Source organism: Protopterus annectens, chromosome 4.part0 (genome assembly GCF_019279795.1).
Source record: "Protopterus annectens isolate FY-2018-M chromosome 4.part0, PAN1.0, whole genome shotgun sequence".
Lineage (NCBI taxonomy): Eukaryota > Metazoa > Chordata > Ceratodontiformes > Protopteridae > Protopterus > Protopterus annectens.
The window spans coordinates 1,077,240,063-1,077,266,063 of record NC_056733.1 but is presented as its reverse complement, the minus strand read 5'-3'; the positions used below and the strand labels follow the sequence as shown (position 1 = coordinate 1,077,266,063).

At 37.1% G+C, this 26,001-nt stretch overlaps 1 protein-coding gene across 1 annotated transcript in view; it reads right to left on the bottom strand.

Annotated features, from left to right (window-relative positions):
- The window catches only part of LOC122800395 (rod cGMP-specific 3',5'-cyclic phosphodiesterase subunit beta-like), a 1,051,627-nt gene that overhangs the window by 246,047 nt on the left and 779,579 nt on the right, over positions 1 to 26,001 (bottom strand). Inside the window, exon 13 of the mRNA XM_044069844.1 lies at positions 22,661 to 22,748. Within this exon, the coding sequence (XP_043925779.1) occupies positions 22,661 to 22,748 (88 nt within the window). The remainder of the gene's footprint in view (positions 1 to 22,660; positions 22,749 to 26,001) is intronic.

Sequence of the window (26,001 nt, the reverse complement as noted above, 5' to 3'; positions counted from 1 at the left end):
GAAGTCCAGGCTACCATACAATAACAGCTTGGTTGGATACTTAGAGAAATATAGTCGTATATTTGGGCTTATTAATTTAATGAAAATAAGGTAGAAAGAAATGGAATGTACATAGCTTCAACAAAGTATGGTTTCTGAGCAAACTGGCTGGATGTTTCTATGCTGAAAGAATAGTATAACATAGCCAGCCCATGAAAACATATCAGGTGACAGTGTCAGATCATGCATCAATACAAATTAAGTTTTGAAAACAAGTAAAATTATATTGTAATAAATACCGGCATTTCCACTATTCATTCTGAAAAGGATGACACTTAATTATTGGTTAAATCAAACTTTAGCTGAAATGTTATTAGATTTGAATCTGAGCAGTAATGATCTTGCAATGAACAGGGATACTTATAAATTGAAGATAATAAATGTGGTCAGTGAATGCATATGCAATATGGTATAATAGCCACAGCAGGTATCGAGAGCTTTTAAAAAGCAAGATATTTACAGAAGCAAAAAAGATAAGTGGAACAACAGGATTAATGTCAATTGAAAGAAACTAGAATGTCTGTGCAAGTGTATTTTGAAAAAAAAAACACATGAATGAACATAGAGCACTGAATTAAAAACAACTGCTTTTTGATAATAGCCCTAGAGTAACCAAATTGTTGATTCAATGTCTGAGGCAATAATAGGTTGAAGGGATGATAACTAAAATCAAGAACTGTGATCATTGTAGAAGAGAAGTGGACCCAGGAAAATATGAATGGAATGTTAAATTATTACATTTCACTATATGAACAAGATATAGAGGATAAGGGGAATACATGGAAAAAGCTAACATTTTTAGACAATTACAACTTCCTCAGTTAAATAGATGTAGTAGGAGGAATATTAACATCAAAAATCAAAAATAAAAGAAATTGAATTTAAAGAGACAATAGCAATCCAGGATGGAGGGAGACCAAAAAGTAGAAATAAAATCAGAAAATCTAAATCTTGCTAGTACTACTTAATAATATATTTTAGGGGTAGTGATGTTCCTTTGATTTGTGAAGAAGCAGTAATGTTAGTTATACCTACAAAGAGGGATGATCCCCTTGATCCAGGGTATAACAGACATATTTTGATCCTGAATCAAGTTTATAAAGTGTTAATGAAAGTTTTGGCAAAAAACAGTAGCAAGTATATAGTTGTGAAGAACAGGCCAGGATCAGAGTGGATTTATAGAAGGCAATATTAAAAGGACCCTTTTTATTAAAACATGCATTGGATAATAAGAATAATATATTAATGTTAATAGGTCTGTATGCTGAAAAAGCATTTGATACAGTGAGTTGGGAAGTTATGAAGGGATCCCTTTAGACATTTGGGTTTCCACAAACATGGACAGCATTAATATTTAATATCTGCCAAGGAACTCAAACTAATATTTAATATCTACAGATGAGTTTAAGGAAGGCTGAAATGTGGTGTTGAGCAGTCTAAAGCATTTAGCCTCATAAGAGGAACTAGGCAGAACTGTCTATTTTCACCATTACTCCTTGGCTTATATTTAGAGCCATGGACCAGAAACTCAAGACAGTAAGCATAATTGGATGTAAATGTAGAACTATTAATGATAAAATAGCCCTTTTTGTGGATGATATAATATTATATTTTACCAGTCTAGAACATGGTATAAAATTATATTTGATAAACTGAATTATTTTAATAGTATAGGATGATGTAAAATAGTGACTTTTTTAGGCAAGGTTCAAATGACAAACCCACCACCATAACAGATACAGGTAAGCAAAAACTGAGGGTAATGCTACTCAATGCTAGAAGTCTAAACCTCAAAATGCACTCACTTGAGGCACTCCTTAAAATGGAGAACATCGATATCTGTGCAGTGACTGAAACCTGGTTCAAGGCTCCAGAGAGCACCCCTGCACTACCAGGATATAACTCATAATTCCAACAGTAAAGAGTGCTAGCCCAACAGTACTACAAAACAGAAAACACAGCATGCACTCAGTGACAGAATGAATAGGTCCAACAGCAGCTGCTTAATAATATATCCTTTATTAATGAAGATTAAGCACTTAATCTTCATTAATAAAGGATATAACTCATACAATACCTTTCGGCCACCTAACCAGGACCGGAACACCAAGGGCGGAGGTGTGTCCATATTCATTAAGGATAACCGCACCTCCAGGCTAGTTGCCCAACATAACGCATCTGAAATTATCCAAGTGCAACTAACTCTGTGCAAAACTGCAATCCATATTGTAGCTTGCTACAGATTCCCCACCATGCCCCAGGATTTCCACTCATCTTTTCTTGATATAGTAGAAAATATTAGGGTTAAACCAAGCACCCTAATAATGGGCAATTTCAACTACATCACCATTAACTTGGAAACCTACTCATGTACCAACTCCTTTGCTCAACACTTTCTAGAATTCATAAACTCCAATGTCCTTGATCAACTTATCCACAGCCCCACCAGGGGCAATAATATCCTGGACCTGGTCATTACCAACATGAGTGAGAGGTGTTCCACACCTAAAGTCAACTCCTCATTGGTCAAATCTGACCATAAGCTAATCACCATAGATATCCACATCCTGCCCCCATCCCCCCATTAAGGAAACTACTGTAAAAAAAAATTCTAAAGCCAACTTCATGCTTCTTAAGACAGAAGTGGCCAACTTCACATTACCATGCAGATGGACAATACAGTTACGACTGCCAAATCATATTCAAATGCACTCTATAAGCACTTACATGAGTGCATGCATTGTGCTATCCCTAACAGAATCAAGACGCTATCCTCCAAAAAAGGAAGCCAATCTGGTGGTCCCCTGCTTTAAACAAACTCTACACCAGAAGGAAGAAACTGTTACAAAAAAAAGTAAAATCCCATGACTGGAGGAGCTCCCTGGTCAGCTTCAGTAAGAAGCTGAGATCCCTCATAAAATCCTCCAAAGCCAGATATGAAAACAAGATCGCTACTGACTCTAAGGACAACCATAAAACATTCTATAGCTATGTCAAGAATCTCAACAGCAATACCCAGATCTGATCTGAGTTACAGCATAATAACACGTAAATTACAGAACCAACTAATATCACCAACATCCTGGCTGACAGGTTCAGTGCTAACTTTACCCCCCCCTCACCTCCTAAAGAGCCCATATCCATACCAGAAGAATGTAGTGCCCCTGGAATCACAACTGAGCAAGTAAAAACTCCACTCTCCAAAGCCAAGAACACAGCATCCATGGGACCGGACAACATCCCAGGCTGCATTCTACACAAACTGGAGAATGAACTGGCCCCCCACCTAAGCACCATGTTCAATCATAGCCTCTGACAGGCTATGTACCCACTGAATGGCACACAGCAACAGTTATACCACTCTACAAAGGGGGAGCCACCATGGACCCTGGAAACTATCTGCCTATTAGCCTGACGAGCCTGGTTTGCAAGGCCATGGAACGTATCATCATGGAACTAATAAACAAAGACATTGGTAACCTCAAAACTCTGGACCCCACCCAGTTCTGGTTTGTGAAAGGAAGATCATGTCTCCTGAACCTTATCGAATTCTTTGAAACAGTCACCAAAGCCGTAGATGAGGGTAAACCAGTTCGCATAGCCTATCTTGACCTCGCCAAGGCTTTTGATACCATCCACCATTCTGGAATCATAGATAAACTCACTAACTGGGTATAAGTCCATACATCACAAGATGGATTGCCAACTGGCTCACTGACAGAACCCACACTCTAAAAGTTGCAGACTCCAAATCTGACTTCAAACCTGTGACAAGTGGAGTACCACAGGGTTCAGTCTTGAGTCCTCTCCTCTTTGGGATCTATTTCTCTGAAGTACAGGCTAACACAGAGGGCCTCTGGCTGATGAAGTTCGCAGATGATTGCAAATTAGGTGCCATATTTGAGTCCTCAAACGAAGTGGACATCCTAGAGAAGGGCCTCACTGAGACTGATGCCTGGTGTCAGAGCCATGGCCTTAAGCTCAACACCAAAAACTGCATTGTCATCCCCTTTGGTAAAAACTCCCTACCCATGAACTACCACATAGACGGCAGTACACAATGCTGAAGGTGTGATAAGAGACCTTGGGACTCAGGTGGACAGTAGTCTCTCCTTTGATAATCACATTGCCACAGTAGTCAGGAAATCTTTCTATGTGGCACACCTCATCATGAAAGAGTTCTCATCCAGGAAAAAAGAGGTCATTGTCCCCTCTATTCGGCTCTCATTAGACCCATTATTGAGTACAATACCCCTTTTGGAATGTACCTCACAAGACATCTGCAACAGTTGGAGAGGCTACAAAAACACCTTATATATATATATATATATATATATATATATATATATATATATATATATATATATATATATATATATATATATATATATATAGATATAGATATATATATACACACACACACACACACACACACACACACACACACACACACACACACACACACACACACACACACACACACATGCCCCTTGCTTGCATTCACACATACACACACACACTTGCCCCTTGTTTGCATTCACACACACACACACACGTGCCTCTTTGCTCTACAAAGATGCAAACTTGGATTCAATCCCAGCTATTGCCATGCATGCATGCCCAGCAAATATGGCTACTTAGCACTTGCCATTATAGTTTGATGGAGAGATTTATCATAAAATGATTACTGGCTTCAAAAATGCAGCCTCCCAAATCCCAGAACTAGCAACTCCTTTAAATGATTTCACATAAATCTGTTATAGGCAATCAACAGAAGTGAGACTTTTGTTCACCCTTATAGGGTGTAGGGGGCTGGGCAAGGCAGCTTTGACATCACAATGTGGGAGGTCCACTGGCTCTTCTACAGAGCATGCAAATCAGGCAGTGCTTACACCACTTTGGGGGAGGAGACATCTCTATAACTACAGCAAGAGCTCTGGCAGATGTGACATCATCATTTAAGAGCCAGCTAGAGGATTTTCAACTTGGTTTTCAAAGTGAAAGTAAAACAGTACGGAAAGGTAGCAAGTCTAAGAGGTAAAACAGTTTAGTGGATTACTTTTTAAAGCTGCGGTTCTGATTTTTTGAGGCTGTATCAACTTACAGGGACTAAAAGAGACATCAGGTTGAGTAATCTGCTTGAATATCCCATTGCTGTCCTTTAAAATGAGGTGGTAAGTAAGTAGGTAAGTAAATGTGGGAAGAAACTACTCAGAATTAAAAGTAAGACAAGACTATGGAAACTATTTATGGATCTAGATAATACGAAACAAACAATTAATATTTTTTAGTTCCACTGGTTCTTTATATATATCAGGCTTAGATTCATCTACTGAGAAACCAGATATAGAGGAATATGGAAAAGGAAATTAGGGAGTTCCTTTGGGATAACAAAAATGAATGAAATTGGAAAACCTAAGGAACAGGATGGTTTGTAGCTCTTAGATTTGGATGCATACTGTAAGGCCATGCATCTTAGATTAGTATATTTGATTCATGATATGAACTATATGCCCAAATGGAAACAAATGATGGGCATGTTGCCCAACAAGGTAATGATAGGATCACATGTGGACACTTGGCAGGTATAGACAACGAATATAAAAAGCATTATATGCAGCTCTATAAACACAAAGATATTAAGAAAGTGTTTATATTAGGGAAGTTAGACCCTGGAAAAATAAAATAACAGCAACAGGTTATACTATATGAAGTCATAATAAATACAGACACAAGAAGAATATCATGGCCATTTGGAGAAGAACAAAGAACTGACATTTTGGGAGCAGATAATAAAAGGAAAAAGGGTAATAAAATAGGCTATAGTAAGACAAATGTTTGCATTATTGAACTCTGATAAACTTGTGTATTATGTGTCTAATATTTGAGTTCAAGAAAGACATGTGGAGGTTGGAAAGTAATTTAGCAAAACCACAAATAGATTTTATAATTTGGGCTAGAAAAGAAATGACAGACTAGAAAAAAGTAATAAATAGAGCATGTAAAGCAAATTTAGATTCAATACATCAAGCAGAGCACCTCACTGGCCCTCTTCAAGAGAAATCTTGATGAGTGGATGGGAAATAGTAAATCCACCCCAGGGATAATTTCAGTGGCCCTGCTAGACAGTGGTACTGGGAAATAACGTCGGGCAGCATGATGCCAAGGGAATCTTTTGGGTTAGGCTTGTAAAGGCTCCAGGGCCATTAGCCTAGTACATTCTTATGAACCTATGAACCTATAAGACAGTATAGTACAAATGTAAAAATAGCATGGAGTGAATTACTAAATGAAGACTGTACAGATGAGCAGTGGAAGGAAAATATATTAATCTTAAATATGCAACCAAATCAAGAAAATTTGGAAATTTTGTATGGAAATATTTACATAAATATTTCTATACTCTTACAAGACTTGAAAAAAATTTTCCCACAGTCAAGAAGGATATGTTGGAGATATGATGGTACAGAAAGAGGTTCCTTGGAACATATATTCTAGAAATGGAAGAATCTGCTTCAGTACAAAAATTATGTGAATAATGCGTTAAGCCTTATATGCAGAAGAAAATTTAACATAATTTGTCTGTTTAACTGTTTTGTTTTTGTTTAATGAGCAATGTTAAATTAAACATAGGATTAAGACTGAATAAAATATTGACTGTAATATTTGGATTTGCATATTTACAAATGGCAAGTAATTGATGATTGAATGTAAGTACTGACTGTCTGACATGAGTCTGTTTGTGAGTATAGTATAAATGTATCATTGTAAAATGGTTGTATCAGCAATAAGAGCCAAAATAACCAGTGTTCCACTTATAGGAATTGCCCAATATGTTACACACACAAAAAATGCATTAAAATATTTACACTGCTCAAGAAAATGGCCTTCCACTGTAGCTGGATGCCACTTCAGTACACAAACCATCAACTCACTGTCACTAATATGAGTTATTTTATAATGGAAAGACTGAGCCTGAGCACAATGCATTATAGGGAAATGTAATCTGCTCCATTACCTCTAATGTTACCTACAAAAGCAGCAAAACTACGGATCCCAAAATGCCTTGCACTTCAAAGGAACTTCCAGACTGCATCGTGCAGGCCAAAGTAGCATCTTGTAGGACTTACAGACAAAGGAACACCTCCTAGTGGTGGCTATGGGCTGTGAGCAGCAGATAGCACAGAGACTCTAGCACAAGGCTATGGAAGTCAAACATTTTAGAGGTCAGTAGGTCATAAGTCTACAGCCAAACCTATCTGTTGAGTGCTGCTGTAGGTAAGAATGTAAATGAAGTTCCTTTGATATTACAGATGATGAAGGTTGTGGATTCAAGCCCCCTAGGGCATGCATCTCAGTCTGGCATGTAGTGTAGAGGATTAAGGCTGTGAGCTTTTAATGAGCTACTTCTTATAGTACAGGGTTTGATTCCCTCAGCCTTTATTTGCTTACTTTGTGACCTTGACCAAGTCACTTAACCAAAAAGTGCTTTGGGGCAGTTGGCCATTTGGCTTGGCTTCTTGGTGGTCTCCTGAACTGCATGTTACTAACTACCCATGGACCTTTAAAGCTGTATCATTGTTTATGCTGTTTGTGTAAGACTGTGAAGTTGTGTTCTTAATTTTACAGATTTGTTTTTATGCTATTTGGCCACAGTGAAAGATATGGCCTTACTTGTTTTTCCTTTAGTACTTGATGGTCAGGAACACAAGTGTGAAATAACCCCCAAATCATCAGTGATGCATTACTACTTAGAAAATATGAAGCAAAAACATAGCAAATAATGAACAAAAATGTGTTTATTAAAAATATAACAGTGGTAAGGAATTTGGGAACAAAAGGATATCAGGGCTATAGAAACGAGAAAACGAAATGAAACAACAGTAAGGAATATGCAGTAAATAAGTAAGCAAGTAAGAAATGAAGATATTTAAATAAAACAAAAAAATATTCAAGTAAAACAAGCTTTTAAAGGACATTCTATAGGTTTTGCAAACAGAACGAACTGTCACCCAACCTAAGTACCATGTTCAATCATAGCCTCACCTCAGGCTTTGTGCCCGCTGAATGGCACACAGCGACGGTTATCCCACACCACAAGGGAGGAGCCACCATGGACCCCGGGAACTACCGCCCCATTAGCCTGACGAGCCTGGTCTGCAAGGCCATGGAACGTATCATCATGGAACTTATAAACAAAGACATTGGTAATCTCCAAACTCTGGACCCTACCCAGTTTGGGTTTGAAAAAGGCAGATCATGTCTCCTAAACCTGATAGACTTCTATGAAGCAGTCACCAAAGCCGTATACGAGGGTAAGGTGATTCACACAGCCTATCTAGATCCTGCCAAGGCTTTCGACACCATCCCCCACTCTGGAATTATAGGTAAACTCACTAAGCTAGGTATAAATCCCTATGTCACAAGATGGGTTTCCAACTGACTCACTGACAGAACCTACACTGTGAAAGTAGCAGACTCCACATCTGACTTCAGACCAGTGACAAGTTGAATACAACAGGGTTCAGTCCTGGGTCCTCTCCTGTTTGGTATCTACTTCTCTGAAGTACAGGCTAACACAGATGGTCTTTGGCTAATGAAGTTCACAGACGACTGCAAACTAGGAGCCATAATCAAAACTCCTAACGATGTGGACATCCTACAAAAGGACTTCACTGAGACAGATGCCTGGTGTCAAAGCCATGGCCTCAAGCTCAATGCCAAAATGTGCATTGTCATCCCCTTTGTTAAAAGCTCTGTACCCATGAACTACAACATAGGCGGTAGTATACTTAACACCGAAAGTGTGATAAGAGACCTTGGGACACAGGTGGACAGCAGTCTTTCCTTTGATAATCACATCACCACAGTAGTCAGGAAATCCTTCTACATGGCACACCTCATCACAAAAGGTTTCTTATCGAGAAAAAAGAGATCATTGTTCCCCTCTACTCATCACTCATTAGATACATTATAGAGTAGAATGCCCTTTTTGGTATGTACCTCACAAGACATCTACAACAACTGGAAAGGCCGCAGAAATACCTCAAAAAGAGGATTACCAGCCTCAAACAGATGCCCTATGCAGACCGTCTCAAAAAACTCCAGCTTTACTCCGTTGCATATCGCCTACTCAGAGGTGATCTCTGCCTAACATACAAAGCTATGTCAAACCCAGAGCTGTTGGACATGCTCCACTTAAAGAAATTCCAATCCCTCCAAGCTACACACTCTAGGGACCTAAATCTTGTCACCACAATAAACAGAACATGCTGGAGGGATAGATTCCTGTCCCAGAGACTTCCCATACTTTAGAATAAACTACCTATCTATATCAAACAAAGCTCCTCATTAGCACTCTTCAAGAAAAATCTTGATGTTTGGATGGGAAATAGGAAATTCACCCCGGGGATCACTCCTGTAGCTCTGCTTGACAGTGGCACAGGAAAATCATTTTCTTGGGTAGCAAAAGCCAGGGTACCTTTTTGGCCGGGCTTGTATAGGCCCTAGGGTTGATAGCCTAGTACCTACCTATGAACATATGAACCTATGGATGTTGTGAGCCAAACCTCTCTTCTGCCACTGATTTTTCCTTTCACGTGCCTTTCTGTACTGTCTTTGACTGTATTCAATCTCTTGTTAATTATGTATTTATTTTCTGGCAGTCATATAAAGGTTTAGGTATCTAATTTGCTTTGACCATCACTTTCTTCAGCCTTTACTGGCTTTCCTTTCCTAATTAGTGCACTGTTGCCTAATGTACCTTAAAGTCAGATGAAAAATACTCCTGCTAACTACAACATTGACACCACACCCATAAGTAGATTCAGAGGTGAAGGATCTAGGTACACAGGTAGATAGTAGCCTGAACTTTGACCATCACATATTGACAGTGGTGAGAAAGTCATTCTATGTGGCACAACTTATAAGTAAAGGCATGTATCCAGATACAGGGAGATTATAGTCCCACTATAAACAGCCCTTATTAGACCAATAATCAGGTACAGTGCTCCATTTGGAATGTACTTGACTAGGCACTTAAGACAGTGGTGAAATGCAGAATGTGGGAAGTTATCCATAGAAAGAAGGCGTGCATGAAAAAGTGGGAGATAGAAAAGATAGACCAGGCTAGGAAAGAATACTGGTTGGTTAAAAAGTGGCTAAGAAAGCAATTGGAATAGTAAAGAACAAGGCATCACAGGCACTGTACCAGCTTCTGGAAAGTGACTCAGCAAATGGAATAAAAATACTCTGTCAGGTTGCAAGGCAAAGACAAAAAGATAAAGAAGATAGTCAGACACCCCTCATAAGTGATGCCAGCAACAGCCTGCTCAACAGCCCACAGGACATCAAAGCAGATGAAAGGAGTACTTCCAGCAGCTTCTGAATGAAGAAAACTCCACAGAAGCTGTATTGCCCCAAACACAACCTATGATGAAAGAAGAGGAAGAGCCTATTCTAGAAGAATTAAGAACAACACTAAGAAAATGAACTCAGGGAAAGCAGAAAGCTCAGATATAGTCACAAAAGATATTATCAAGATTTTGGGTGGCTTGGGGGAGTAAATGCTCCTAAAAGTACTCACAGCAGTACAGAGAGAAAGGTGCATCCCAGATGAGTGGAGAATAAGCATTCTAGTGCCAGTGTTTAAGAACAAAGGGGACATCCACAACTGTGGGCAGTATAGAGGTATCAAACTCCTGTCACACTGCATGAAAGCTCAAGAGAGTGTGACTGCTTAAACAGATATGTAGAGTAGTTGGAAGTAAGATGGGAAATGAGCAGTTCAGATTCAGCTCAGGGTGCTTCTGAACTGATCCGATGCTTGCAGTGAGACAAATAGTTCAGAAGAAGCTAAAGATGAGGAAAGTCTCCAACTGGGCATTCTTAGACTTGGGAAAGAATATGGCATTCCTAGACTTGGGAAAGAATATGACAAGGTCCCAGGAAAGATGATTTGTGCAGTCCTGTGATGTTTCAAAGTCCCAGAAACATTGGTTGAATTAGTGCAGCCCATGTATAAAGACCAAGTGACACAAGTATGAACAGTGTTCAGACTCACAAAGGAGGTCTCAATGTGTATCCATCAGGGCTCAGCTCTAAGCCCATTGCTCTTCATACTGGTGATGGACTACATTAGCAAACAGTTCAGAGGGGACAGATCCACAAAAATACTGCATGCAGATGATGTGACATTGCAAGCAGAAACTGGACAAGAACTTCAGCAAATGACAGGGTAATTGACTATAAAACTGTGGCACACAGACTGACACTGAGTACAAATAAGACAGTTGCAATGGTAACAACTGAGGAAAATCAGAAGAACCTGAAAACTGAGATAGAATGGGAAATAGTGGTCCAGGTTAACAGTTTCAACTATCTGGAAGGGGTGGATGAGGAGAAGAAAAGTCTGAATGAGCAGGTCAAAGCTAGAATCAGAGGGATTGTAACCAGCTGGCACAGTGTGTCATGGATAGTATGTGACAGAAGAATTGTAAAGAAGCTGAAAAAGTAGGTGTACAAAACGGTGGTGCAACCAACACTACAGAAACCTGGGCAGTAAAGGGAGAGCAGCTGAGGAAGCTAGAGGTTATGGAGATGAACTGCCTGAGCTGGTTGGTAGGATTCACATTGTGGAACAGATGGAGAAATGAGAACATCATAGCAGAAGCCCAAGTAGTTCCAGTTGTAGTGAAGGTCAAAGAGTCAGATTATGGTGGTTCAGACACATGTTCAGGAAAGCAGAAGACAATCTGGTGAGAAAAAATTGGGACAGACAGGAAGAAGGCAAGATGAAGCAAAGGTGTCCGGCAAAGATATGGATGGACTTTGTGAAAGAAGACGTGCGATAGTCAGGCATGACTGCTGAAGAGAGTGGCATTGAATTGAGGGAGATGGTGACACTTGACACAACACCTCTACTCCATGTAGAAAATGAGGAAAAGGTGGGTTGATGATGATCATGATAATGATGGGTGTGTGTGTGTGTGTGTGTGTGTGTGTGTGTGTGTGTGTGTGTGTGTGTGTGTGTGTGTGTGTGTGTGTGTGTATGTGTGTTTTGTGATACCAGGATATGTTTCATTGTTGACTAGTCCTCATATAATCTTGAGAATCACACAGAGCAAAAAAAAATTTAGATCATTTCTGCAGTGAGGTGTTACTGTAGGCAGGAAGTACCGAAGCAGAATAGAGAAACAGACATGTTCATTGAGTATATTATTTTTCATATTTCAATTGAAATTTGTGAGAGTCATTTTCAGTACTTTCTATTGAAAGAACTGAAAATGACTCACATTTATGTAATATCTGTACAAGCATTGAAACTACTTTTGCTTACTGTATTACACTTAATTAATTTATTTATTTGCTTCTCGCTAACACATAGTTACTACATTTTTCAAATTTTGCATTAAAAAAAATTTGACCTGCATCTTGCTTAACATCTTCATTTTGGCTCAGAATATTTACACTTCAACAATGTCTCTAAAGCTGAATTGGAACTTGTCTAAACCTGTAAGCTTTACATACAGAAATGTCAGCTGTATTTCACTGCACGAGGAACTTCAAAGAAACCAGAGAAAAGTGCAGTGTGCAACATTTCAATATATTGCAGGTGAGAAAGCTATAAATATATTTAACACTCACAGCATCACAGAGATAAAGAAGGGAAAGCTAGCAGTTATGGCATAAGTATTTCAAGTATACACTGCGCCAAAGAAAAAGCATTCATAATAAGCAGCACTGTTTTTTTTCTAACTGACCTCAAAACAGAGATTTAGATGGTTAGTTTGCTGACATGGGTGATTCACTTATAAGAGATTTGGTACAAAAAATGAGTATATCAGAAGTGAATTACTGAGAAAATCTAATTTAACATTAGACAAAATGTTAGATGTCTATAGAGCAAATGAACATTATGAATATACAGTTACTACACTCTAGAAAAAAGTCAAATGACTACCTATAAAAATAGATCTAACCTATTGTTAGGATCCAGCTTTATAAGCTAATATAACTGTAGACATGTTCTTCCTTTGCTGATCAAACTGCATGAGGAAACCATCTGATACAAACTGAGAAACTACTCACAAGCCACATTAGATCTCATTACCCCATACAAAACTCCACAGAACAGAACATGCATTCTTCTCTTAGACACCTAGTATTTGGCAAGCTCCCTCCATCAACATAAAGGAAATCACCACTTACATCCAAGCCAAATGATCCTGCTTCAGCACTAGTCATATTACCTAGCACACTATCCCTAGCCTCTTCCACTTGTTTTCTCCTCTCACAGAATTCCTGAAGGCTGATCCACTTTAGAAAATTGATATAAATGTTTACATTATACTTTACTTGTTTATTATAATGTACATATACAGATTTTCTGTGTAACTAATCTGAACTGCTGTGTTGTGTTATTGCTTACATTTTTACCTTTTTGTTTGTAAAATGTTTTTTATTTCACCCAGACTGAGTCAGAAACTAGTCAGACCTGATAAGTAGACTCCCCGGTGAACAAATCTCTCACTCTGTGTTTGTGAAGTAAACCCGCTTTATATCTTTGACTGCATTGTTTGCAAGGAACTTGATATGCTTAACAGAATTTATAATACATAGGCATAGACACCTTTTACGGTCATAATGACTCCAGCATGAATTTTCAAAGGCAAGCTGTTCTGTGAATATTTCTAAGGTACATTTCATGAGTAGCAGTAAGAAAAATATTAAAATGTCTCTCTGAAGCAGGCAGTATGAATGTTTAAGGCACAGGCATATGAAAAGGAGTATGAAATGCAACACATATGTTTGAAAAATAGATAACACTAATAATATTTCAGAAAATTAGAAACAGTTTATTGTGCTAGGAATACAGCCATCTGTTGCAAGAATGCCAATATCAGTACTTTATTGAGAGTTAAAACAAGTGATAGATTATCATGAGATGAAGAAGTCTCAATGCCAATGATAGTTTCTAAAATGTGCTGATTCATTTATGGGATTAGGCTGTTTACTATTTGAATATTACATTACGATTTCTCCATAAGCCATACTACTGATTCATATACCAAGAGAATTATCTATAGCATTTAAAAGTAGGGTTGAAAGCAATGGAGAATCATGTCTTGCTTGTTAATTGAACCACCAGAATGAATAAATAGCACAGATACAGTCATGAAATGAGACAAGTTAAGGAAAATGGATAGACCCTTAAGATATGAACAAATTTGTTAATAGGGAACTCTGTTCACATCACAATGTTTATGAGTTTGTTCCTAACATGCCCTATGTTCATAGGTTCGTACTAGGCTATCTGCCCTAGAGCATTTATACGCCTAGCCAGAGTGTGTGTGGCTTTCACCACCCCTTAGGATGACAATACTACGCCCTTTTAGGGTTTATAGGTTCATAGGTTCATACTAGGTATCTTTTCTGTGGGAGAGGCAAACTGAGACTTTGTCAAATGAAGCTAGATTAATCCCTCTCTACATTATCCAGTTTTAAAGTTAGCTCTAAGCTGTGTACTTTTAAAATCCCTCTGGGAAGCTACAGTTTTCAGGTTTCAGGGATTACCTTTTGGAATTCCTCTAGCAACAGAAGTTATTCAGAGGGAAGTTACTGAGATTGTATACATTTAAATGAATTCAGTAACATCATAGATGATTTACATCTCTGGGGTTGCTCTTGATGGAAGCATGTTATGTTGCTGATTAAGCTATTTGTCTGAAGCATAATGATCTGAATTTGAATATGAGGAGATGTCAAATATGTGTCACTATGGATCTCGCATTAACTTTGGAAAGTCTGAAGTCAGATAACAATAAAGTAAGTCATGTAGTTAGTATGCAGAAAACTACAAGGACAATCATTTCTTACCTGATTCCTTGTAATTGTTCAGTCTCTGCCACAGTTATACTTAATTTATTGGATGCTGTGTGACAGCTTAGGATGCTTAACAAGTGCATTACTTTATTTGGTTTTGTTTCTTAGAGTAAGGTGGGAGTTCTGAGATGTTAAACAGGTATATGTTTTAGAGTATCAAAGTTTGAAAATGAATGATGTTTCATCTCCTTGTATTTTTTAGGTGGATACTAGACTATGATGTTTGCAGATGACATTGTGATCTCTAGTGAGAGTAGGGAACAGGTGGAGGAGACCCTGGAGAGGTGGAGATATGCTCTAGAGAGAAGAAGAATGAAGGTCAGCAGGAATAAGATAGAATATATGTGTGTGAATGAGAGGGAGGATAGAGGAATGGTGAAGATGCAGGGAGTAGAGGTGGTGAATGTGGATGAGTTTAAATACTTGGGATCAACAGTTCAGAGTAATGGTGAATGTGGAAGAGAGGTGAAGAAGGGAGTACAGGCAGGATGGAGTGGGTGGAGAAGAGTGTCAGGAGTGATTTGTGACAGACGAGTACCAGTAAGAGTGAAAGGGAAGGTCTACAAGAGGGTAGTGAGACCAGCTGTGTTATATGGGTTGGAGACAGTGGCATTGACAAAAAGGCAGGAGTCAGAGCTGGATGTGGCAGAGTTCAAGATTTTAAGATTTGCACTGGGTGTGACAAGGGTGGACAGGATTAGGAATAAGTATATTTGAGGGTCAGCTCAGGTTGGAAGGTTTGGAAACAAAGCCAGAGAGGCAATATTACATTGGTTTGGACATGTGCTGAGGAGGGATGCAGAGTATATTGGGAAAATGATGCTAAGGATGAAGCTGCCAGGTAACAGGAAAAGAGGAAGGCCTAAGGTAGGGTTTATGGTTGTGGTGAGAGAGGACATGCAGGTGGTTGGTGTGACAGAGTAAGATGCAGAGGACAGGAAGAAATGGAAACAGATGATCCACAGTGGCGACCCCTAACTGGAGCAGCTGAAAGAAGAAGTCAACTAAGGCTGGTATCAATGTTATTGCAAGAGGGCAGACCCATTGCATATATGTCTCCATCTTTAAAATAAATGCAAATAAGGTATGTTCAAATTGAAAAGAAGTGTTAGCTATTGTCTAAGGTTGTCAATAATTCCATGATTACATCCATGGCAAAGCATTTACTGTGGATTAGATACAAACTCTTGCAAAGTATTTTCAGAAATGATTGTTCAAGGGTCTAATTAAATTTAAAAAAGATGATGTTATACATAGGGCCACCGTATCTGTACAACACGGGTGAGAAAACATGGAGGTGGTTGAGAAAGGAGATAAAAGATTTTTTCTGGGAAGGAAAAGCTAAAAGGATTCAATGTAAGAAGTTATTGTTGACGACAGAAACGGGGCGATTAAATATGCTAAAAATGGAACAGTACTACAGGGTGGCTGAAGTCAGACTTATATATTTATTACAATCAGATATAAAGCAGGATGGAAAGAAATGATAAAAAATCTTCTGAATGAAAGTCAGTAGTATGAGTCACTTGGAGTCAAATAGATAGGGCAATGGAAAGAGATGAGACATCAAATCAGACAGTGAAAGAGTTTAAGTACATTTGGAGCTCAAAGAAATAAGGTCCTGGAAAAAGTTATTATTACCTGTTGAATACAGGATTAAACCTGGTAAGAAGGGGTAGAAGGGCATTGGCCTTGGAATACTGGAGGAGGAAGAATACAGTTCTGGGGGAAACTACTAGAAGGAGGGACATTAAAATCTTGGCAACAAGTCAAACAGGAATTCAAGCTTAAAGGTAGGTAACAGAATACCTGGGTCTAGTTTCAGTAGATATTAAGGATGTGCCCTCAGTAAGACTCAAATCAGTGTTAGTGAACTTACTCCTGGGATCCAGAACTAATAGAAATATCAGGGTGAATCTAATTAATAGGGGATACAGAGCACTGATAGAGGCAAATATACAGTGTGATAGGAAAATCTTGCAATTTTGGAATAATATAGTACATTAATGATAATCATGGAACAATGGAGAGACATAACCTTGGCCCCAAGATATGCAACCAGATCTAGGTGATTTGGGGTTTTCACTAGGAAATTCTCACATACATACCTTATGGAGATGTAGGGGAGAGATACAGTAGGCACTTGGGACCATATATTTTGAGAATGTGAAGCAATTCAATCTTTTAAATAAGAATTGAAGGAATTAGTCAAATTAGCAAAGGAAATATATATTTTACTAAAAAGATGTTTCTACTGAGCTGTCCAGGTTAGGGAAATCCTAGGTACATATCCACCTTGCTCATACTCACCTTATTGATAATATTAGTCAAAAAAGCTATTATGAAGTTATGGAAAACTGGGGAGGCCCCTATTCTAGATTTAATAAAAAATATGATGAATAATGTTGGAAGCATAGAATTAAGAAGCATAGGGCAAAGTAGGAATAAAATGTTATTAAAAAGTGGAAACTATGGGATATATAATTGCTTAAAATTGTTTTTTAAGATAATACAGTTTGAAATAGGCAGTAGCACATCACTTTGTATATAGAGGTTGCTTGGATTGTTATAAATGTTTGATATGTATTGATTTGTAAATGCTTAGATAAAGTTGGATTTTAATCTTGAATGATGTAAGTAGTCAGACAAACATATTGGACAATAGACAGTATGGTGGGTCAGAATTAACTACTGTATGGTCAGATAATGAATGTGTTTGATGAATATAAGAAGATGAAATGTGAAAATTTAAAACTGGATATGTATTATGCAAGTGGACTACACTGAATATTAAATGTGACCTGTGACTGATTCAATAAATATCCAGCTGGGAAAAAAGTCAATGTTGATTTTGTAAAGATATGATTTGAGATTTAATATAAGCTAGGTAAACAACTACATATAGCTAACAGCTTTTGCAGCGTCTATCTTGTGGAGCAGGAAGACCTTAGCAAGGCATACCTTGAAGCTCTGAAATATGATCTGCTAGAAAATGACAGCTCTTCATATCATGTTGAAACCAACACTTCCTGCTGATAAATTAAATTAGTCAAAAATATGTACCATGAAGGGCAAAGAAACAGCTGTTAAAAATGCCATTATAAAAGGTTGGTTGGACTAAAGGGTTGCAATGCATAAAGAAGGGACTATATTAGATGATCAAACTTTCAAAAGTTCGACTGTCATATGGTCGACACCATATGATCGAATATTTGAACATTCAAATGTTCTAACAGAGATTTACATACAGAGCAGAATGGGAAGATTTCCTTTTTTTGCACTGTAGTGGGATCTCTGAGTTGGTATATTTAAAGAGAGGGGGTGTGGGGGTGCATGGAGGCTTGCCCCGTGCTTAAAACATTCAGGTAGGTAGGTTATTTGTTTAGCTTTTTTTTTTATTAGATATTCGACCTTTTAAAAGTTCGATCATATGGTGTTGACCATATGACAGTCAAACTTTTGAAAGTTCGATTATCTAATATAGATCCCATAAAGAAGTACCATTATATTTTCCATTCAAAGATCTTTCATGTGTTTAAGGTATAAGGAAAGATCAAAGAATATTTTATATTAGTATAAAACGATGGGACAAATAGTGAAACTTAATCTTAACTACAGAATCTACCTAGTTGCTCATAAACAAAATAAACATGAAAATGTAATTTGTCATGATGTTTCAGAACTATGATTAAATAAATTAGATTAGTTGTTGCACTGACAAGATAATCACTGTCAATTGTGTGTATTACTCTAAATATCTAATAGTCATTGAGATGAAAGATGCTACTAGTTCTGTTGTTCTTAACATTTTTGTGAGTATTTTAAAGCATGGTAGTTTTGAAGAAGTTATTTCTGATAATGTCCCTCAGTTTTCAAACCAAGGGTGTAAACCTTTTGCAAACAACAGAGAGTTTACTCCCTCAAGTTCACACTGTTCTTTAGGTAAAATGAGTAAGAAGAAAAAACATGCAAATGATCATTATTAGATGTTTGATCAGTAAATGTGAAAAATCAAAAGCTGCTGACTGTCACTTGTCAATATGACAGTACAGAAATTTGATACTTCAGGGTATCACTAATTACATTATTAAAGAGTCAGGAGGCTGAACTCCCAACGTATTTATTTATTTATTGCTTATTTAGTAATAGGACAGTGTAGTGGTGCAGTGGTTTGCATTGTCTCCTCACAGCAAGAGGTTCTTTGTTTGATTCTCGGCTAGGGTGCTTTCTGTGCGGAGTCTGTATGTCCTCCCTGCATTTGTGTGGGTTTCCTCTGGGTGCTCCGGTTTCCTCCAATGTTACAAAGAGATGCATCTGGAGCATTTCTCCCTGGACCTCCACTGAAAGTTGGCTTGTTCCAAGTCAGGCTTTCCTGGTCAACAAATGTTAAATAAACAAATAAATTTATATTTGTTTACCAGGGTAGTGCATTGATGTCAACGGACCATTTACAGGTATAGCCCAGGTGAATAGGATCACATAAGAAATTAACAAAACATATTTATAGATAACAAAATTTCCCACCAAGTACTCCTTACTGCAGCAAGATAATCATTATATCATGCTTGATTTACTAAAAAGGGAATACATAACTCTAAAACTTCATTATGACAAATGCATCCCCTTTCAAAAAACTTCTGATGTTATAGAGCAAAGGGCAGAGTGCAGTTGCCAATCCTAAATGCTCAGGATTTGTTGAATGTACAAAAAAGCAAGATTTATAGTACAGTGAATTCTGGTGCAGCACATCCAAGGCTGTATCTCATAAGAAGCTTAAGGAATCAACATAAGTTCATAGCGAAGTACTAGGCTAGCTGCCCTTGTGAGCCATTTAAAGCCTATCCAGTTTCCATTTTTGTGTTCAAAATAACCTATCCCATTTGGCAATGGATTGGCCTCACCCATCCCATGGTCGATGATTATAGATTACCCCTAATGAGAATAACTGGGATCATACCATAGACAATTTGAGGGGGCCCATGAATGGGATAATGCATTTAGGAACTGCCTCTGTCAATTAGAAGTACACAGAGCAGTCCTGTGGTAAATTTTCTGTTTCCCATCTGTAGATACATGTTGTGCTTGAATACGTACAGAGTTGAACTTTTGCTTTAAGTGGATGTGGACTAATTAATGGAGCAGTGGTATCCTCTGAGATATATCTGTCACTTCAAACTATTCTGTTAATGTTGCAGAAGAGATTTGAATCCCTAGATCCAGTATTTCTGATGACATTTGACTTGCTTCTGTGCAGTAAATCCACAAGTAATGGGTCAAAGTATCCCTTGTATACCAGACACAGACCATGTTTTAGCAGTCTGTAGCACACAGAGTATAGTGACAGAGCTATGTTCATGTAGGACATGTTGTTTAAGCCTTGCATCCTTTTCGGAAAACATCATATTTGTGGGCATCCCAGTTGTTACTTATGTATGGACTGATACATGCCAAAGAGGGCATTATTTTCAATGAGTGGTCCAATGAGGGATGAGTAAAGGTGGACAACAAAATCTTCATAACATAGCAGAAAATTCAAGAAAACATTTTTATGAATTTGTTCTACATAATCAAACAGATTTTCTACCTTTACTGAGAAAAAAATAGATTTTTTGAGATAGTCTAGAAATGTATCTTGTTCAAGTTCAAAATTCTGAGGTATAGAAATAATGGAGCGTCTCTGAAGAGAATGTTTCCATTTTAGAATCAGAGTGCTCGAATTCAGGTGTTCTTCATCTTCACCTGCAATCTAAACTTCAGCTGAGAATATTAATGAAAACAGGAAGCTTCACAGAACTCATTGTAAATTAGCTCAATATTCAAGATATGGCTGACTGATAGTAAACATTGCATTAGTTTGATTGTAGAGGATTACTATCAGTGCCTAATAAGAGGCTGAAAGTTGACATATCTGTTCTGTATTATAGTTGTTTCAGTTTTGAATTTAATGTAGTTGCACATGGCACAGCAGTACTGCTATAGTAGAGTCTTTTTCCTTAAGCTGTTATAACTAATTTCAGCAATGTTATTTATTAATAGCACCTATCTAAAGAGGGTAGGATGTGGAATATGTATGTACAGTGCGTTGTTACTTTGCACGGTGTTAACATTAATGGGACACATATATGATTAAAAGGCGTTAACATTATGGGGATATGTACAGTGTGGTCTCACTTTTCCCATTCTTTTCAATAATGTTGTTGATATGAATGCACCTCTCACCTCTGTTTATTCATTATAGCTATTTCTGACTGTCCTTATAATCACCCTGTCTATGTTAAATTCTTAAATTCAGTAATTCTTGATATTCCTTCCCTTTACTGGTAATTAAATGTAATTTATACTACCATAACTGTCTTGTACACATCTGCACAAACACTTGAGGTAGATATGTCTAGATAATAAGTGAAAACAAAATTAAGATGTAAGATAGGCAACCTAGAGGGTGAATGAACAGAGAAGGGAAATGTGGGTTAGACGTTCAGGTTTTGAATGGATGATTTAGTTGAATGACCTGTGCAGGAGATTGTGTATGAAATGTAGGGCAGAGGCTTTGAAATTGGAAATGGCAGAGCGATTGGAATTCATAGATCTATGGATGGGTTTGAGGGAGCTACACAACTGGAGCATTCGTGGGCCATTCAAAACTTGGAAAACATACCGTGTATTTGAGGAGTCAGAGAGACCACTGTGACAGGAATGAAGGGATTGGTACCATTACCAGACCTTTCAGAGGTGATGAGACCTTCAAAGGGTGGCATCAGGACTATTGGATGTTTGCTATTGCCCAGTAATAACCAACATGTTGCAGACTTTTTACTGGCATGAAAAAAGTCAGCAAGTCAGTTATAATTGCCTAACTCAAACAGATGTCATTTGACTGCTTCTGCTTATCGCTAACATTTATTTCCATTTGCGATTTGCATTTCTTTGTTTTATTTTTAGATGCAAATTAAAACAAAAAGTTTGCCTCCAACTTGTGGAGCATCTTTTACATTGTTAAATTGTGCATTCTCTATAAGCTTTAGCAACACTTTTTAATACAGAAAAATAGCATTTGCAGAGCATGCTATTTATTTATATATATCATTAGTTAAAGTGGTTACAATGAACTTGCTGAACCTCCTTCATCACATTCAGCAAATCACAGCAAAGCACATGCTTTCCATTGTGAATGGATTTTTATATATATAGTTGCAAACTATAGTAAAAGAAAAAAATATATATAGCTGTGGTCTGCATGTGCAGTCATTTATAAAAAAAAAAGTCTTGAAATGCTCCAGAGAAAACAAAACTTCTCTATAATTAAATTTTAATGCTCTGAATTTCAGGAAGTTATATTCCAGTTCTGAAGAGCAAAACTATAAAGAGATGTGAAGCTTGAATTGGCTATATATGTGTCTAGTTAAAGAGGACGTTTGTAGTAGTTTTAAATTCAGAAACAGCAGCACTTAAGAATACTTCATTTAAACTGCATTGCCTTACTACTTTGAGCTAATACCAGCTACTGGCTCTGTGACAACCAATTACTGTAATGTGTTTTAGTAAGAACAGACCATAAAACAGAAGATGCTGTGGGGGGGTTGGTACAATGGTTAAGGCATTTACCCCACAGACAAAAGTTTTGAGGTTTGGTTATCACTAAGAAAATGTTTTTAGACTTAAAATGGTCCAAAATATTAACTAGCTTATATTTACCTACGAAGAAGGAAAATATATTTCAAGGAGAAAGTCACTGTACCTCATCTTTGAGTAAGGTTTTTCCAAACTCTAAATGATGCCGTTCTAGAATTGAGGTCCCGTGGAGCTTTGCCAATGGGTGCTGTGATCTGAAAGAGAAAACTACAGTCAGATAATGCTACTGGATAGTATTAACACTGTCTTAAACTATAAGAGGGCTACTAAAAACTACCACAATATAACTTCTTGACAAAGTCTTCCATTATACCTTATATTCTGAATGACAACATAGTTATAGTTCTTGTTTATACCCAATCACGAAGCAATTCTTGCAGATGATACTTTCCTTTTCCTCAGTAGATTTTTTTTTTAACAAAAAAAGTCTTAATTTGAAGAAAAAAGTGATTAACAGACTAGCTTTCCTCAGATCATTGAAAAGTCACTGACCCTTTCACATGTATCAGATGAAGATCTAATCGATGATCTCTCATGTTAAACAAAATCACACACACACACACACACACACACACACACACACACACACACACACACACACACACACACACACACACACACACACACACACACACACACAGTGCATCAAAATGCATGTGCACTTTCATGCACTAACCATCACAATGTCAAAAGATCCTGTGAATCGCTAGTGCTCATTTCTTTGAAAGAGAAAATAATCGTGGTCTTAATAAAGAGAATGAAGGAACTTATAACTGACATTTGGGGGCAGACATGTTATGAATCCAGCAAATTGGCTGTTGTGGTATGGTACAAATTTTAATATACTAGAATCCAGTAAAACTTTGTTTGGATTAGTAATGCTAGTATCCAAAACAATTGTACAAAAAATTGGAAGACAAAAGATAAACCAAAGCTAGGAAAAGTAGTAGATTTAATGAAGAAAAGTAGGGAATATGAACACTGATTAATGCAAGGTTGTTGTTTGTCTTTTCGGCTTTTCTCGGTTAGGGTTTGCCACAGCGGAACTCCGGTCCGCTAATGATTGGTGGTCAATTTTTATGGTGCCGAGTTGCCAGCCTGACGCCCGACCTTCAGCGAAGGCACGCCCATTTATGCATGTCTTTCGGAAGCCACTCGACCGCAGGGAGGACATGCAGACTCCACACAGAAAGCACTCCAGCCAAGAATCAAACAGAAGAACCTCTTGCTGTGAGGCAACAACGCTACCGCTGTATAGATTAATGCAAGGTAAGAAACATAAATGTCTCCTCAGTAAGTAGTCCCTTTGAGACCATTATCAATAAGAAGCTGACATGGGCTAGTGTATTCATAGTTTTAGGCTATTATGAAAACAGTGTTAGGCCTGAATGTAATAGCAGGGAAACAGGAAGCAATTTACACCTAATGTGCATTGTGTGTCACTATTAAGTTATGTCTGTGACCAGTGTGTGTAATTCTTTTTTATAGTTAAAATATTAGTTTATATTGAAAATATTTGTCTATTTAATGAAGAGTGTGAGACATTGGAATTATCAGTGTATTTGTTAATGTTAAAATGTACCATGATTTAATCATGAAGAGCACTTGACATAGAACTGTAATCATTAGTGTGGGTTGAGCTAGTTTGTATTAATCAAAACTATTTTGTAGGTAGGGGGCGTGGCTAGGATGCTGAACTGATAGCTGCACTTCATTTCAGCTCTCTTACCTCAATACAATTCCTGACAGGAATTTTACAAAATAATATTTAATTTGAAGAAATTTTTATTACTAACTTATTTCTAATAACTCTGAGCATCTATAAGAAAAATTTTATTGTCAGAACTTGAATAATTCCTGTCAAATTAATTACTGGAAAATCAGCACCAATATCAGCTTTACAGCATGAGTCATCTAAGGAATACAGCACAAGACTCTTCTCTCAAAAGACCTGCAGTCTCTCATTACAAATATACAGGAACTTACAATAAAATTGACAAGATGGACAATAAAATAGATACTTTTAAAGAAAAGTGCTCACAACAACTGGAACAGCTTCAAGAAATGTTTACACAGCAGAAAGGACAGATATCACTTATTGAACAGTCATTAAGTGACATTGACACTAGAGTCCAAATAGAAGAACAACAAACTGAATTCTTACTTCAACAGAATACATATTTACTAGAAAAGCTTGATGATATGGAAAACCTAACAAGAAGAAATAATATTAGAATATATGGTCTACCAGAAAAATCTGAAGGGGACAATATGATAAACTTTCTTACCACCTGGATACCAGATGTAACAAAAATACCTGAAGCTCTTTCATATGGTATAGAAGGGCATAGATCACTAGCAGCTTCTGGAAATGCTTCTTCTCCGGTAAGAACAAGCCGAGATCTATAATTGTGAGACTTTTTCTACACAAGATAAAGATCTTATATTAAGAAATGCTTGGGCAAATTCTCCCATCAAATACAATGATTCATTAATAAGATTTGACAATGATTATTCTACAAAGGTGGTTTCAAAAGAAAAGAATTTCTACCAATAAAAAACCTTGAAGAAAAAGCAACTGAAAGTCCATCTTTTATTTCCAGCAAGACTGAAAGTTTTTCTACCAAATGGAATAAAAATCTTTGAAACAGTAGATTCAGCAATAAAATACCTTACCAACAACAACATCCTAACACATGAAGAATCTATGGACTGGACAATAAGTACACAAGAGAAATGCTGAAGTAAATAATTGGAAAACTGTTGAGCAAAAGAAAAAACTAAAGGACAAATAATCTTACATATGTTATATTCTGTAAAAATCTAAATAATAATACTAACAACAAAAGAAAAGTTCTTACTGTCTTCAAGTTACACCAAAACAGGTACTGTTTTCAATTATATTTTAAATGTCAAAATTAGCATAAATGTAAATACATTTATCTCAAATCACATCAATATACTAAGCATAATTTAAACATTACTCTATTTTTCATTATTATCCATCTATTATTTTCATATTCTTAATCAGAGTAATCAATGCATAATAATGTTCCCAAATAGTTTATTTATTTATTTATTTTCTCTCTTTGTGTTTTGTTGTTTTTATTTTTCTCTTCTTTTTATTAAATCTTTATTAACTTATAATACTTTAATCAGTATATGGTTATATTGCTTAATAGGTATAATAATGGCTGCTATATAACTTATTATCAGTTACATCCCTGATAGTATTACTTTTTATAAGTTAAAAGTGTCCCTGTTTGGATAAACGCTAATTCTGGGCAGAAATGTGTTGCTTTTGAAATGAAGTATTTCAGTTAGGATGTATCATAAGACTACTTTAAATAATCTTAAAAGATGTTCTGCCTTTGACCCATATGCACATACTGATATAGTCCAGTGAAAAATATGTTTTAAGTGATATTTTGAGGCTATAAGTCATGT